Source organism: Boleophthalmus pectinirostris, unplaced genomic scaffold, assembly GCF_026225935.1.
Source record: "Boleophthalmus pectinirostris isolate CB_2022bp ecotype Guang Dong unplaced genomic scaffold, ASM2622593v1 HiC_scaffold_5, whole genome shotgun sequence".
In the NCBI taxonomy this organism is placed as follows: Eukaryota; Metazoa; Chordata; class Actinopteri; order Gobiiformes; family Gobiidae; genus Boleophthalmus; species Boleophthalmus pectinirostris.
The window spans coordinates 2,602,543-2,620,203 of record NW_026571404.1 but is presented as its reverse complement, the minus strand read 5'-3'; the positions used below and the strand labels follow the sequence as shown (position 1 = coordinate 2,620,203).

The 17,661-nt window shown below is 40.6% G+C and overlaps 1 protein-coding gene across 1 annotated transcript in view; it reads left to right on the top strand.

Annotated features, from left to right (window-relative positions):
* The window catches only part of epas1b (endothelial PAS domain protein 1b), a 147,308-nt gene that overhangs the window by 122,433 nt on the left and 7,214 nt on the right, over positions 1-17,661 (top strand). Inside the window, exons 8-11 of the mRNA XM_055163017.1 lie at positions 5,990-6,137; positions 12,416-12,624; positions 13,556-13,767; positions 16,213-16,320. Coding sequence (XP_055018992.1) covers positions 5,990-6,137; positions 12,416-12,624; positions 13,556-13,767; positions 16,213-16,320 — 677 coding nt within the window. The remainder of the gene's footprint in view (positions 1-5,989; positions 6,138-12,415; positions 12,625-13,555; positions 13,768-16,212; positions 16,321-17,661) is intronic.

The window sequence follows — 17,661 nt, the reverse complement described above, 5'->3', positions numbered from 1 at the left end:
AACTGTACGTACACAACAACAACAACAACAACAACACAACTGTACGTACACAACAACACAACAACAATACAACCACAACACAACTGTACGTACACAACAACAACAACAACAACAACAACAACATGTACGTACACAACTATACAATAACAACTACACAACAACATAACAACTGTACGTACACACAACAACACAACAACAACAACACAACAACAACACAACGTACACAACTGTACATACACAATACAACAACTAACAACACACAACAACAACACAACAACACTACAACAATGTATGTACAAAACAACAACAACGACAACACAAGAATGACACTACAACAACGCAACAACAACGCAACAACTGTACATATACAGCAACAACACAACAAGCGTACGGACACAACAAAACAACTGTACGTACACAACACAACAAACAACACAACTATACATACATAACATAACATGAGCACAACAACTGTACGTACACAACACAACAACAATTGTACACACAGTACACAACAGCAACAACGCAACAACTGTACATACAGCACAGCACAACGACAACATTGCAGCAACACAACAACTCAACAACACCTCAACAAAACAACACAGCAACGCAATAACACAACAACACAGCAAAGCGACAACACAACAATACAGTAACACAATAACACAGCAATGTAACAACACAAAACGACAACAACACAACAAAACTGTAAAGCAGCAGCAGGTTTAAACTAAATTCCTGCTTTTACCAAGTTATAACTTTATCCCTTCATCAAAAACAGACCTGAACATACCAGCGTTTTTGAGTAATTTAGCGATCTCTCCCTGGCCCTATCCCAACCCTCCTTACGGTCAGCAGTACAAGGCCCCGCCCACAAGCACATGACACAAAACAAGTGTGTCAAAAATGAAAGTGAAACCTGAAAAACCTGTTAATAATACGCTGTTTTTGGTGAGTATAACATTTTTAAAACAAGAAAACGAACGCGGTGATGTAAATATGTGATGTGTTAGAGTTAGAGAAGTCTAAACCCTGCGCCTCTTTTTAAACCCGTGTGATTATATTGTGACGTCTAAAATGATGTGAACGAAATAACGTGAAGTGAACGGCGACGTCCCCTCTGATCCCGGGCCCGGCGTGTCCTTAATCTCCTGCTGTCCGCCCGTGTTTGTGCGCAGACCAGAGGCGTGCATTTAAAGTGGCTCTATTAGATTGTGTTTGTGCAGAGAGGAGCACGTCTGCCCTGGACCCAGCTCCGTGTGTGTGTGTGTGTGTGTGAGACTGTGTGTGTGTGTGACTGTGTGTGTGTGTGTGTGTGTGTGTGTGACTGTGTGTGTGTGTGTGTTTGTGCAGAGAGGAGCACGTCTGCCCTGGGCCCAGCTGGACTCTGCTCTGGGCGCCACACGCTGGAAATGTGACAGTAACACAGTTAGAGCCTCTGCAGCACACACACGTACACACACACACACACACACACAGAGACACACAAGTACACACACACATGTTCAAAACAAGAATTTCAAAGTGGACACAACACAAAAACAGGGAGCCGGTGAAGCAGGTGTGATGTGGGCCGTCCGGTTCATGAGGGTTTGGACGTGCTGCAGGTGGGAAGAGTCTGATGCTGAAGTCTAAAAGCTGCGTTCAGTCTGCAGCCTGAAGTGACCCAAATCCGATTTTTTCACCCCTATGTTCCTGTATCTGATCTTTTAATGACAGTCTGAACGACACAGATCCGATTTTTTCAAATGTGACCCAGGACACTTGGATATGTGCTCCTGAAACTGATACATATCTGATCTTTTGACATGTGACTTCAGTCTGAACGGCCTAAGCGCATTCATCCACCTACACGTTATCAACAAGACACAAACGTACACAAACGTTCTTCTCGTCATATGAAAATTGTTAATGAACTCCGTGTGACTGAAGTGAAGCACATCTCCACTCACCACTCTTGGCTCCGTCTCCACATCCACACGTTCCTTTCAACGGACTGAACCACAAAACACCACGACCAAAAACCTCGTCCTTCTCCTTCTCAATCTCCTCCTTAAAACAAGTCAGTTGTTCATGTTCTGGCTCCGGTACGAGAGGAACTTTAAAATCTCCAGGTGCTCGATGCTGCGTCCATGTTTGGACAACTTCTGTAAACACAGAGACGCTCGCTGCGGTTGACGTCGTCGTGTCTCCAGTGTCACATGTGGGACACTTTTGGGCCGTTTAATGTTCACACTGGAGTCACATACAAGTCACATTTAACTGGAAATGTGAACGACCTCGACAAAAACATCAGATTTCACACAAAAAATCTGAATTGAGCGTTTGAGGGACAATCCAAGGTTTCTTATTTTGGACTTTTCAGAGGAGCTCAGGCCTGAGTTCTGGTTGATCAAGGGGATGGTTCTTTCTATCTTTCTGGGCCGACGATGAGGGTCTCTGTTTCCTGGAGGCTGTCGTCACTTAACCACTGTTTTATCTGAGACATGCAGCTGGTCAGTAGCTCAGTTTGTGGACCTCAGAGGACTTAGATGAAGAGTAAAGCGGCAGATCATCGGCAAACAGATGATAAACGACACAACAATAATAATAATAATAAAAAATCTTCAAGCATTTTTAAAAACAAGGTTTACAAAGTGCTGTACAAGCAGCAACTAACAATACAAAAAGCATAAAAATGACAAACAACCCAATGAATTCTAATAAGTAAATAAAAATAAATAGAATAAAAATGAATAAGAAATAAAATCAAGCTAAACCGAGACCTGCCTGAAGATCTAAGGCTGCGTGAGGGCTCCTTAAAAGTTCTGAAATGTAACTTGAACAAGCTTTAAAAATGATCAGTAAAACCTCACCAGTAAAAACAAAAACAAATCAGTGAACTGCTGGATTATTATTTGGCCGTGCAGTAAGAACAGGAGGGGGCCGAGGACAGATCCCTGTGGCACACCGCTCCGTAGATCAGTATCATGACATTTTGTGCTTAATAGACACACTGAAACTTATACCGGTCAGATATGAAGAAAACCACCTTAACTCTGAGCCCAAGTACGACCCTCAAAGTGTTTGTGGTGAGGTCATGACGGACCGTGTCACAGGCCGAGGACAGATCTTCGTCGGCTCGTTACAGCTGCTCTGTTCGTTTGTTCCAGAGTGACAGTTGAGAGTGAGTGTGGCTCTAGTGTGAGAGCAGTGTCCTCCCGTGTCCTCCTCTTCCGTCCTCTGGCCTCTGCTCCGACTTCGCTCCTCAGAGATAAAGAGCCCAGTATCTGTGAGCTCTGAGTGTGTGTGTGCGTGGGACTGTGTGACTGTGTGTGTGCGTGGGACTGTGTGTGTGTGCACGGCTGTCCCGCTCTCACGCCCAACGTGACCAGAGTGTCCAGCAGCACATGTAGCGTCCACACGTTACACTCACACAAACATGCACAGGCCTCTGCCCCCGGACCCGAGCAGCGAGAATAAAAACTGGATAACAACTCCAGACCGACTAGTGGCCGCTCCAGGTACTGCAGCTCCCGGGAACGTGGGCCTAGAAAGAGTTTGCAATGCATTTTTGGGGAATTCAAACTGTCCGTGTTCTGACAGGGCATCCAGCTTTCACAAAGGTTGTATTTTTTAGGATTTTTTTCTATTTTCACAAGGGTTGTAACGATCCAGACTTCACAATACGATATCGTCATGGTATGAACCTCACGGTACGATGATTTATTGCGATATGGTGGGAAAGCGCACGATTAGGGATGTAACAATATCCAAATCTCTCTGTATGATATTTTCACAATAGAGGCTTTGCACCGTCACGTGACCCCTGTAGCAACGGTACCTACGCCGCCATGACACCGGACAACACTATGTCACTGACTTCAGCAGCACTGCAGAAACATGGGCAGGTTTTGTTGTGTATTTGGTTGTTCTAGACGCTCTGAACGGGATAAAATGATTCGTTTCTTCACTGTTCCTCTGGAAATGACTCATCAGGATCAAACAAGGGAATTATCAGGAAAAAAAACGGGAATTATGGCTAGAGAACATAAACCACGAAGAGATTTCCTGTGGTACAATCAAGACACACTCACGTCACTTTCATCAAGGTATTTGCTATTTAAATTGTTTCATAGTTTATTTAAAGAGAAGCACATTTACTGAACTAAAATGTAAAAAGAAAACATTTGCAGTGTGAGTGGCAGTAGAAACTGGATCTTCCAGCACATATAAACATGTCACTCGTCGTAGGACCATGTTTTCTTTATTGTCTTGCTTATCCACAACTATGTCTCCTAGAATTAATCGTTTTTTGTGAGCAGATCTTTCTAACGTTGGCGAGGATCTTTTCATGGCCGATTCTTTCGAGGTTCGGCTCACAGACTCTTCGACTCGTGCGTCATGTTGATCACAGGAGCCCAGTGTGGGTTCGTTGAATCGTAAACTACTGCGGGTTTTCCTGGATAAATAAATGAAATTTTAGTTCAGTAAATGTGCTTCTGTCATTAAATAAACTATGAAACAATTTAAATAGCAAATACCTTGATGAAACTTCGGGTGTCTTGATGGTACAAAAGGAAATCTCTTCATGGTTTCTGTTCTCTAGACATAATCCGCGTCTTTTTTTCGATAATTCCCTTGTTTGAGTCATTTCCAGAGGAACAGTGAAGAAACGAATCTTTTATCCCTTTCAGAGCGTCTAGAACAACCAAATACACAACAAAACCTGCCCATGTTTCTCCGATGCTGCTGAAGTCAGTGACATAGTGTGTCCGGTGTCATGGCGGCGTAGGTACCGTTGCTACAGGGGTCACGTGACGGTGCAAAGCCTCTATATTCATCTCATGGTACGATTTTTATTGTGATATTTTGTGGAGGATAAACAGCTAAAACTGTTAATATGCTTCTTTTACCTCTTAAAACACCTTGACAAGACTTAATCCAAAGAACTAAGACTTAAAAGTGTTAGAACTGTTATTTTCTTCTTGTCGTCTGCACTGAAATGGAGCAAAGGATCATGGTCTGTATAGTTCTCTGCCTTTTTTTTTTTTTTAAGTTATCGCTGCACCAGAACTCTTCATTTAAACAAAGACACTTGTAATTCGATATATTGTGATGGTCCACGATATTACTGTGAGAACTTTGACGATACGATATCACGATATTTTGGTTATTGTCACATAAACTTTTGAACATTTTTAAATCCTAAGCGCCTAAACATTCTTTGTCAGACTTGGGCTCGCCTCACTCTGAGCCGCACTCGCTCCGGTCTCGCAGCTCTCGCTCTGATTGGTCCAAACGCTCTATGGCACGTTACGATCCTCGATACATACGCCATGAGACGATACGTATCTCGATACAGTGCACTTTCAATTCAATACAATATATATTTCAAATTGGTTCGATACGATACAAAATAAAGTCTAAATCCACTTCATATGAAACACAAACATTTTAATCATCAAAACAGTGAAAATATCAGTTTTCCTTCCTCTCAACAAACAACAAAACTGTAGCTGTAACAAAATAATTTAGTAAAATAAACCAAAAAATACTCTTGGTGATACATCGATACAGCAGACCACGATATCGATACTGTATCATCACATTAAATGATGCGATATATCGATATTTTTGATATTTTTGCACACCTCTATCTCCAAGAAGAAAGAAAAGAAAAGCGTTTGATGGACCCTCCACTAGAAAAGTTACACAATGCAGCTTTAAAACTATAGTGTCGGACTCGGAACTGAAAAAGCTGCTCTAGAAAAGACACAGAGTCGAGTAAAACATCTAATTTATTTATAAAACGGGATGGTGAAGAAGTTAGATCGGTTCACACAAAAAGAACGTCATGATTCCCACTTTCAAAAAAAAAAAAACTGCTGAATGTCTCTCCCAAATCTTTCCCCCATTTCTTTCTTATTGTCCTATGAATATGGATCACATTATTAAACGAGTATATGAGCCGATAAAAGTTGAAATTTCTTTTTTTTTCCCTCAGTGTGTACCAAGGGCCAGGCGGTGACCGGGCAGTACCGCATGCTGGCCAGGAGGGGGGGCTACGTCTGGATGGAGACCCAGGGGACGGTGATCTACAACAGCCGCAACTCGCAGCCCCAGTGCATCGTGTGCGTCAACTACGTGCTCAGGTACGTCGCACGAACGCCCCACATCACACTATTTTCAGATCTAAGTTCTAGGGACGGGCATTCGATGAAATTTTCTTAATCGATCGTCGGAAGAATTAACGATCGATTATCGATTAATCATTAACGTTTTTATATTAAAATGATCATCATTATTATTACTATCTGCACTAATCTGCATAAATAAATTCAACTTTACGACATATAAACATAACGACTCTAGATCCACATCAGCTGTTTGACATTATAATGTGTTTAATTCAGTTTTGTTCAAATCTCACAGAAACAAAACTTAAAACCACATCACTAATTTACATAAACTAAGTGAAGATAAAACTCCAGCTCTTGTGTCGCTGATGTGGTTCAACTTGTGTTGGATTAAAAGACATGACTCAGGTGAATACAGGTCAGTGTGACCAGATTTGTGTTTGTCAAAACCAGGACAGCGTACGGGGGGAGGGGGGCGGGGCCTCGTCATCCACATTGAGCGACTCTCACCTGGAAAAACTTTTTCCCACTGGACACAGAAACATATGTGCTGCTTTATCCACTGTGCACATGGACTCACACTTGTCCCAACGCAACGGAAAGTGTGGAATTTCTTCTACAAATCCTGGTTAAATCCACATTTGTGCTTCGGTTCGTTACAGACTGACCCACTGTTTGTGTCTCGCTCCTTCTGATGCAGAGACACATGTACACACCTGTTTGGTCACGATACACACAGCAACATACATTTGGTTTGTCGATTAAAATGAACATGATCGATGAAATTCTTAATGATCAATTATCGATTAATCGACTAATCATGCCCATCCCTACTAAGTTCTAATGTACAGTCGTTTCCTTGTCACAAACAGACCCGGAGTTGTGTTTTGTTTCAGTCACACATGTTTAACTCACAAAACCTGCACATTTACGATGAGTTCTACTATTTATGGTGATACAGGAAGTGCTCCACTGTGTTTTTAAACTCCACACACCTTCACCTGAATAATTTAGATGATTTCAGCCCTGGAATTGCTGTTACTCAAACGTGTGATGAAACCAAAACACAACTCCAGGTCTGTTTTTGAGGAGGAGGAGGACGTTAGAAGATGACTTGAAGCTCACAGGAGACGATGTTGTGTAATGTAGGACCTTTAATACACATGATTCACAAATGGTTTGGTGCAATAACAGGAGATGGTTCACTCTGGTTTGGTGGAGCAATGGTAAAAAAATATATATACTGTATTTTCCAGGCTATTAGTCGCGCTCTTAAGCCTCTAACCACATCAAAAAACGACCGTGCGCCACAATCCAGAGCGCCCCATACACGAATCCACTCGAGTGTCCCAGCACGACTTCAGTAAACTACAAAACTGCAAACACACACGGAGCAGACAGCGACCGCACAGCGAAACACACCCACAGACACACTCATCACTCCACGCCGACGAGGAACGGAACGGAGGAACGAACCGAAAAAAGCGAAGAGCGCGACGTCCCGCTTCTAGACACGACTGAACAACTGAGTCACTGCGAACACGCCGACAATCCGCTGGTCCCAGACACTACCCTCCCTACACGCCACAACTAAACAAAGCCCAGAGTCACCGTGAACGAACAAACAAACAAAACCACTCACCCATCACACTGTTGGGTTTCCTTTAAAGTCCCACGCCGTTTATTTGTGAAAAAAGTCAGAAAATAGACCATTTAATGACAGTGCGCCGCATAATCCAGAGCGACTAACAGCCCGGTCACTATAGGGGCTGTGGATTGCGCCACCTACAGGCCAGGACCACGAGACTACGGAACAGTTTTTATCCTGATGAGACAGATTAATTCTGTCAGAAAAAAACACTACAAAACAGCACTGACTTGGAACGCACTTTAGAAAATGGGGGCGGGTTGACATACAATATTTTTAACTATTTTATTCTTGTTATAACTATTTATTCTTATTATAACTATTTGTTCTTATTGTTATCTGTGCTGCTGTTGACCTGGACCTGAGTGCATTGTTTCGTTTCTGTGTATTTTTTATACTGGAATGACAAATAAATTTGATTCTATTCTATTCTATTCTATAAGGCGCACTGTCATTGAATGGTCTATTTTTGAACTTTTTTTCACATATAAACCGCACCGGACTATAAGGCGCATTAAATGAAACACAACAGTTCGATAAGTCAGTCAAACTTTGTTTAACGAGTTCACAATAACTCAACTTTGTTCAGTTATAAGACGCTCTGGATTATAAGGCACGCACTCGTTTTTGGATGAAATTGAAGGATTTTAAGTGCTCCCTATAGTGCGGAAAATACGGTATATATACACACTACCAGTCAAAATTTTAAAACACCACACTTTTTCCATTTTTTTTATGGTTTACTGTTGATCAAAACATATTCTAAACTTTTGATTGATGTGTGTGTCCATCTTTGGCAGATAGAACAGCTGAACACACTCGTGGCTCGTTCTTTTTGCAACATAAATCAAATATTGTTCCGAAAGTTCTTCCCGAGTCTGTTGCTGAAGTTTCCATAAATGTGTGGCACTTTCTGTCTTCAACTCGATGGATTTAAGTCTGGATACTGTGCTGTTGCTGGACACGCCAGGTTTTCAAGTTTTACCATCTTGTTCTTTTTTTCCTGAGGTGGTTTTGGCAGAGCTCGGACTTGTGTTTTCGATCATTTATCTTTTTTTTTTAAACCTCTGTCTGTTCAGTTTTTACCTTTGCACCATTTCAAGTTCTTCATTGGACTTGCACGACTTGAATTCCAATAAATAACAGGAAAAATGAGGCTGTTTCAAAACTTCTGACCAGTAGTGTGTATTATAATAAGAAGAAGCATAAATGTGTTTTATATAGACTTTTTCACAGTAACACAAAACACTTCACAATATTATTATTATTCAATTCTTTTTATTGACTTTTATAAATGTTTAAACATATATAAACGTAACACAAAAACAACAACAAGACAGCAGGCAATTCCAAAAGAAAAAAAAAAAAAAAAAAAAAAAAATCAAAAGATATTATATCAATGTCTAGAAGTCATATTAGTTATATAAATTAGCAAATAAATAAATAAATAAATAATAATAATAATAATAATAATAGATAAATGAAGAAAAAATGATTAATAACAAATAATAATAATATACATTAAATTAATAAATAATAATAGTAATTATAACAATAATAATATTACCAACAGCAATAATGACAACAAAAGTCACAACAATAATTATCATTTGTGTTATCACTAAATCAAATTAAAGAAAAGGAAAAAGGAAAAATAAAAAGGGAAATTTAAGGGAACTTTAGAATATGAAGTAAGTGAGCTGTTACTTATTCAGATTCAAAATAAGATTCAAAATAAAAAATTTACAGCGTGTCGCAAGTGTTCGAGCTTTAAATGGGACATGACTTCTTCCAGCCAACGCTTAAAAGACGGTGGGGCTGTTTTCTTCCAGCTAAATACCATCCCATGAATAATAAATATTCTTTTATTTCTATTTAATTTGTAGTATGCAAAAAGAACAAGTGCAACATTCTTCAGGATGCACTAGAGGCCATCGTGGGAGATGATAGTGAGTTTGAGCGATGTGACGATAGCTCAGATGAAAACCCTGATAACACTCTTTATAAGCCCAATAGCCAAGACAGGGAGAGTGACGAGTCAAGTGAGTGTGATGATTCAGACAGTAGTGAATCAAGTACATCAGATGATGTACCACAACCAAACGTGAATTCAGGGCACCAAAATACATCCATCCTAGGAAAAAAAAACAAGAAACTGTCCAAGGGAGAAAAAAAAAATTCTTAGAGGAAGAAGCCTTTTGAAACCCCTGAATGCACAAAGGACCACATGTCACACATCCAGACAATCTTCTTAGTCCTCTGGAGTACTTCAGAAAGTTCATAACACCACACATTGGTGTCTTACTCCTTCACAGTGTGTTAGGAGGCCACACATTGTGAAGGACTACAACACGCTCATGTGAGGAGTAGACATCCTTTATGCATACATTGCAAGGTGCAAGTACCACATGAGTTCACAAAGGTGGTACATCTACTTGTTCTGGCACACCATCACATCTCCACCACCACCACTGCCCAAGAGGGTTTGTGGTGGACTTCCAGATAATGTTCGTACTGAACAAGTTGCACACTGGCCTGTGAAATGTGACAGGCATGGCCACTGCAAACTCTGCAAAATCAATGCAACCACCACTGTCAGTGAGAAAGGTGATGTCCATCTTTGCTTCACTGAGGAAAAAAAACAGGTCTTAGCATCTGGCTTAGACTAAAAGGCTAGAGATACTTAACAGACAAAAGAACTGAGAAAATGTTTCACACATGGTACTGATGATACAAGGGTTCTATTTCTCTTGAGCTTTTTTTTTTTTTTTTTTGCAGTTTCTGTTTTTAGATCTGTTGTTCAGTTCTCTGTACCTATGGTAGCTTGTTGCGAATGCCCCCAAATAGGCAGTGTTATTTATTTTGATGCATATTTGCACATTTGGCATATTTTGTGAAGCAAAGCAAAACTGAAGACGAATTTTATGTTAAACCTTGCTATTAAAGTCACAGCTTTGATATATGTTGTGGAAATGTAAATAAAAAGGTAATTTTCTGTTACCAAGCAGTAATAACTGTCAGGTTTACTTATTTTGAAATAAGGAATAAGTTTACCACTAACGCCCAATGTGACATATATGTAACAAACCAGATCTCTGGTATGAAAAAGTGTTATCCTGAAAAAAAACATCAGAAATGTGTTCTATGTGGTCCATTTGGTCTGTGGTATATCACACATAATTTTCCTTTAAGGAAAAATGGGTCTGGGTTCTTATGGGTTAAGTGTCTTGCAAACAGCGTGGACACTTCACAGTAAAGTAAAACAGGACTAAACAAGTGAGGATCAGTCATGTGTGGGGGCTGTAGGTTCTGGGGAAAAGGAGTGTTTGGAGCCGTTTTCTGAAGGCGTTTAGTGACTCCGACTTTATCAGGAACTCGGTCTAGTTTATCTAGTGGTTTATTTTCTTCAGTCATGAACTTTTACAAACACTTCACATAAATCTCTGACCGAAGGGCTGGTTAGTAATAATAAAATTATGAAACGAGTACATAAGGGGTTCAGTTGTTCTGCACTCGGTGAGTCACTAGAGTCATGATTTTCTTTGTGTTTTGGTCGTTTCTAAGCAGCTTTTCTGTATTTTATCTAAACAAATGACTATTTATTCCACTCTTTGCTGTTGTTAGGCTTCAGATTGGTCAAAAATAAGGACACCTGGGATATTTCTTGTACAAAACTGGGACAAATCAGTGGTTTTGAATAGGGATGGGCATGATTAGTCGATTAATCGATAATTGATCATTAAGAATTTCATCGATTACGTTCATTTTAATCGACAAACTGAATGTATGTTTGTGTGTGTCGTGCCCAAACAGGTGTGTACATGTGTCTCTGCATCAGAAGGAGCGAGACACAAACAGTGGGTCAGTCTGTAACGAACCGAAGCACAAATGTGGATTTAACCAGGATTTGTAGAAGAAATTCCACACTTTCCGTTGCGTTGGGACAAGTGTGAGTCCATGTGCACAGTGGATAAAGCAGCACATATGTTTCTGTGTCCAGTGGGAAAAAGTTTTTCCAGGTGAGAGTCGCTCAATGTGGATGACGAGGCCCCGCCCCCCTCCCCCCGTACGCTGTCCTGGTTTTGACAAACACAAATCTGGTCACACTGACCTGTATTCACCTGAGTCATGTCTTTTAATCCAACAGAAATTGAACCACATCAGCGACACAAGAGCTGGAGTTTTATCTTCACTTAGTTTATGTAAATTAGTGATGTGGTTTTAAGTTTTGTTTCTGTGAGATTTGAACAAAACTGAATTAAACACATTATAATGTCAAACAGCTGATGTGGCTCTAGAGTCGTTATGTTTATATGTCGTAAAGTTGAATTTATTTATGCAGATTAGTGCAGATAGTAATAATAATGATGATCATTTTAATATAAAAACGTTAATGATTAATCGATAATCGATCGTTAATTCTTCCGACGATCGATTAAGAAAATTTCATCGAATGCCCGTCCCTAGTTTTGAATAAATCTGCTGGGACAGGGGACACAGGGAAACTCAAAATTGGGACTGTCCCGGTAAATAAGGACGTCCGGTCACCCTATTTTATTTTATTTTATTTTAATCACTTCTTCTTCTGAACCATGTGAAGCCTGAGTTGGAGTTTTCTGTCTGAGGTTCCTCTTGTCTGTCACAGTGACGTGGAGGAGGCGTCCATGATCTTCTCGCTGGAGCAAACCGAGGCCCTGTTCAAACCACACAACATGAGCAGCTTCTTCTCGTCCGGAGGAGCGGGCGCTGCCGGAGACGTGGGCGACACGCTCTTCACCAAACTCAAAGAAGAACCCGAGGACCTGGCACAGCTGGCGCCCACCCCCGGAGACACCATCATCAGCCTGGACTTTGGTCTGTACACACTTCACCCTCACGAGTGTTGATGCGTCTGTGTGAAATGGTCCACTCAAGTTCTACTCAAGTTAGACTTAGTTACTCTCCTTGTTGAAAATTAAACTCCTAAACAAGACCATGAAAGTTCACATTGTTCACAGGTTCCCAGTGTTGAGAAGGTGACTTTTAAAATGTAATCCCCTACAGATTACAGATTACACACACCAAAATGTAGTTTGTAACATAATCCATTAAATGACTTAAAGTGAGTAATGTAATCTGAATACTTTGGATTACTTGGTTTATTGTAGAGAAGCAAAGACTCGGACATCGTAACATAAGAAGTTTTATCTGTTAAAAGAAAATAAAAAGCCCAGACTTTACTGAACCAAATTAAAAATATTATTGATAAAAGACGAGGAAACGCACAGTCCATGCGGCAGGATTTAGTCCTGTTAAATCCTGTTTGAGACCTGGTTTAGTCCTGGTTTAGTCCTGGTTTAGACCTGGTTTGGACCTGGTTTTAGACCTGGTTTAGATCTGGTTTTAGACCTGGTTTTAGACCTAATTTAGATCTGGTTTAGATCTGGTTTAGACCTGGTTTTAGACCTAATTTAGATCTGGTTTAGATCTGGTTTTAGACCTGGTTTTAGACCTAATTTAGACCTGGTTCAGACCTGGTTTTAGACCTGATTTAGTGTCCGGTAATGAGTGGAATTACTGGAGAAAAAAAACTTTTTTTTCCTAAAAACTTTCTCTTCTAAAAGTTATTTGGCAGTTTTTGATAATGTGTGCATTGCGTCACCATGGTAACTGTTGAATATTCCGCCAGTAGATATACATGTAGAACTCCCCCCGTGTGTGGAGTTTGCATGTTCTTTCATGTTTTTAGATTCTACATGTTTCTTTTGCCGTGGATCAGACCTGAACTTGTTCTCATGATCTTCAGGTTGTTCTTATTCAGACGAGCCGCAGTCGTCCGAAGGCCCTTCGTCCTGGAGCAGCGAGAACCACAAACCCGTCCCGTCGTCCCAGAGCCCCGCCCCCTCTGCCCCGTCCGCCCCCTCTGCCCCCTCCGGCCCCGCGGACATGACCCCCTTCACCATCCAGCAGCACCCGTCTCCAGGCAGCGCCACCCCGAGCCTCAGCAGCTGCTCCACGGTGAGAGCCACACACACAACTCCACCTGCAATCGGGTTAAAGGGTCAAAATGAACTCGTTAAAGGGTCAAAATGAACTCGTTAAAGGGTCAAGATTGGATCAGACTGGACTCCTGTGAGCTTTAAAGGTCCTAGATTACGTGGGATTGACTCTTGTGAGCTTCAAGCCGTGTTAGAATGTTGTTCCCTCCTCAAAAACGCACCCGGAGTTGTGTTTCGTTTCATTCACACTTATTGGAGAAACACTGAATTATTCGTCTGTTTGCATCTCCAAAAGTAAAAATGCCCCGTTCCTACGCGTCATTTTGCAGCTCTACAAAACAAAACAAAACAAACTATAGACTACAACCCCGTGGATCATGACCTAAAGTGTTTATACTGAAGTAAAAAGTGACTTATAAGCCAGACTCTGTTAAACAATGACAGAATTCCAAGAAAGAAAAGCGGCGTAGGAACAGCAAGTTTATGTTTACAATTTCACTTATGATTTACTGTTTGTATAAGAGACAAAATATAAATTAAAACAAACCAAATTTAATGCATAATTCATTCATTCCAGAGCTGTATATCTTTCAAAACATAATGATTTATACTTTAAATTACTTTATGCTCAGAAAATCATATTGTCTCTCATTATAAATAAGACAGACATCAGTTTCATTTAGCACAAATAAAAGTCTTTACCCAGGACCTGCTGTACTGTTCAACTGAAAACACCGAACTGATCTTAATTTTGACTCTTTGAAACATCACATTGGAGATATTACATTTTTTATGATCTAAAAATGGTTTTACGTTTTGTGTATTTGTGTAATTATCCAGGAAGCTGAACGAGCTCCTCACTTTGGGTGACCAGAGTCGTTTGGCAGTAAACCTAAAATATGTCAGTCTCAGTCAAAAACTGTTTATATAAGTGGATATGGGCAAAGGATGGGCATGATTTGTCGACTAATTGATAATTGAACTGGTCAACTGAATGTATGTTGCTGTACGTCGCGTAGTGTAAAGAGACGAGTCTGCGTCTGACACAAACACTGGAGTTTTGTCTCACAGTCCCACGTTCGGGCTCTGGCTCCTTAGAGACACTGTTCCACTAAGGCTACGTTCAGACTGCAGGGCTTAACGCTCAATTCGGATTTTTTTGTGAAATCCGACTTATATGTGATCTCCAGTGTGAACATTAAACGGCCCAAAAGTGTCCCGCATGTGACACTGGAGACACGACGACGTCAACCGCATCTGTGTCGTTCAGACGATCATTAAAAGATCAGATACGGGTCACATAGGGGCCAAAAAATTGGATTTGGGTCACTTCAGGCTGCAGTCTGAACATCGCCTAAGTGAGTGTGTTTACATCACATCAGCGTCGCGGGGATGATTTTTTGAGTGTCCCGGTTTCGTTATGGTGCATGTAAACGCGGTGTCCCGGTCACTGCAACATAAAGCTGAGTCAGATGTGTCCAAAAGTCTTTTCCTCACAACATAAGCAAAATAAATAAAGTGAGCGACGTAAATAAAGTGAAATGATGTTAAATAAAGAGCTGCACTAAACCTGCACACGTCTGATCTCTGAAAACATGAACCATCTCCAACACGACACACACACAGAACACACTCACCATCATCATCATCATCATCATCAACATCATCATCATCATCATCATCATCATCATCATCATCCTCTGTCACAGAGAGAACACTCATATTCCACTGAGTCGTGTCCTTTAGTCCGACAGAAACTGAACCACATCAGCAGCACAAGGAAAGAACTGTTTTTATCAAAGCGATTATTTTATGCAAATGAGTCATGTGGGTTTAAGTTTAGTTTGTGTAAAACATAAATGTGTCAAATCTGCATTAAACACATGATAATGTCAAATGAGCTGATGTGGATCTAGAGTGTTTATGTTTATATGTTGTAAAGTTGAATTTATTTATGCAGATTAGTAATAGTCATAATAATTAATTATGATAATTTAAATATAAAATTTGTAATGATTAATCAAAAATCAATTGTTAATTCTCCCGATGATCGATTAAGAAAATTGAATCGAACGCCCATCCCTAATTTAACTTCTGACCCCAGCTCCCTTTGATTTACATTAGAATATTTGTTCTTCTCTCTGTACCTGCTGCTTTGAGCCTCGTCATTTTGGTCTTAAAATATTGGTATTAACCCGCTCTGCTTGATCCCGCTGTTTATATTTTGATTGTTTTATTTCGTTTGTTATCTCATATGGACCTGGCTCCAAATTTGCCCCTGTGAGCTTCACCTGGAGCTGAACGTTGCGGGTGACGTCACACTCGCTCTGTCCTCCTGTTTGCTCAGGCTGTGGTCTCAGTTCATGACACTTAATGGTTTCTCAGGTTTCTCAGGTTCACTTGTTTTTTTGCTGTTTGACCTTTAACACATTTATAACCTTTACCTTGTGCTTGGACCGTGCAGCCCAGCAGTCCGGATGATTACTACAGCTCCGTGGAGAACGAGCTGAAGGTGGAGCTCACGGAGAAGCTGTTTGCTCTGGACACTGAGGGCGCTGAGAGCAAGAGCCAGGTAAGACCAGCAGCGGCCACCAGGGGGCAGAGCTGACTCACAAACTGACGTCTCTGTTCTCAAAATGTGTGTAAAATCTCTCAGTCGTCCAGGAAAGAAGAAATTCAATTTGTCAGCTGGACAATAGTTTATTCTTCAGCTGCTTCTTCAGTTTTGGTCGAGACCAGAATAAAAGAAGCAGCTTGGATGAGCTGAGAAACGTCTTCAACTAAAATAAACTTGTATCCAGTTGACAATTTGAATTTCTCCTTTTGCGAAACTGACGTCCAGATGATCACAAACTTTTTTAGACACCACCGGCTTTTCACTGTGGAGAGACCGCTGCCACGTTTAGTTTTTTTTTTAAGTTTTATTTATTTAAAAGGGACAGTGCATATTCATGAACATCCACTTGTAAATACGCCAGAATTAGACTGAAGGCGACTTTTCATCTGTCGTCCCTGGCAGCTCAGAGAGACAGAGACATAAGACATAAGAACATAAAACACGTCACAATAGACAAACACACAACACTGACATTTACACAGGAGCAGAACATTAGTGGTTACAGATCTGGTTTCTCTTAAGCCGTCGTTTCAGTTTAGTTTTAAATGAACTGAATGTGGTGGAGTCTCTTACAGCAGCTGGATGTTGGTCCAGATTTCTATTCCTTGACTGATCAGACCTGTTGACTGAAAGTTGTTCGTCTACAGGGTTTTGCACAGTCGTCTCTGGTACAGGCTCTTGTTACTCGACCACTAGAGCTGGACTTGGGCTTCATGAACTCACCCAGAGGAGGTGGAGCGAGTCCATTTAAGACTTTGTAAACTGAGCAGGCGAGTTTAAATCTTTGAAAATTTCCAAAACTTAAGATATTATACTTTTGTCGTATGAAACAATGATGAAACGATAAAAATTTCCTATCAAATATCTTTTTTAAAAAAGTGATTCTATTATTTTGAAGGTTGTGATGCTTGTCAGTGACCAGTTTGTAATACAGTTTTCAATGTGAGAGAAAATCATGCGGTGCAGTTTACATGAGAGCTTTAATTTTGAATAAAAATGAATTCCACTTTAAAAAGTCCAGTCAGTAAACACTGAATTCCTGATGAAAATGATTATTCTAAATTAAACTTAATTCTGAAGTAAGTGGGTGGTTTATTTGGATTTTAAGGGTGAATTAATTTATTCTTGGATCATGTAAACATTTATTCTTGTTAAAAATAATGTGGGTCATTCGGCGCATGCTCGTTGTGTCGCCTTTCTGACGCGATGATCCGGACGATCCGGCTCCATCAGTCGTGGCTTCGGACTTTGATCCACGTCTCTTTGGATTTGCGAGCGGGATGTGGGCGGAGGTAG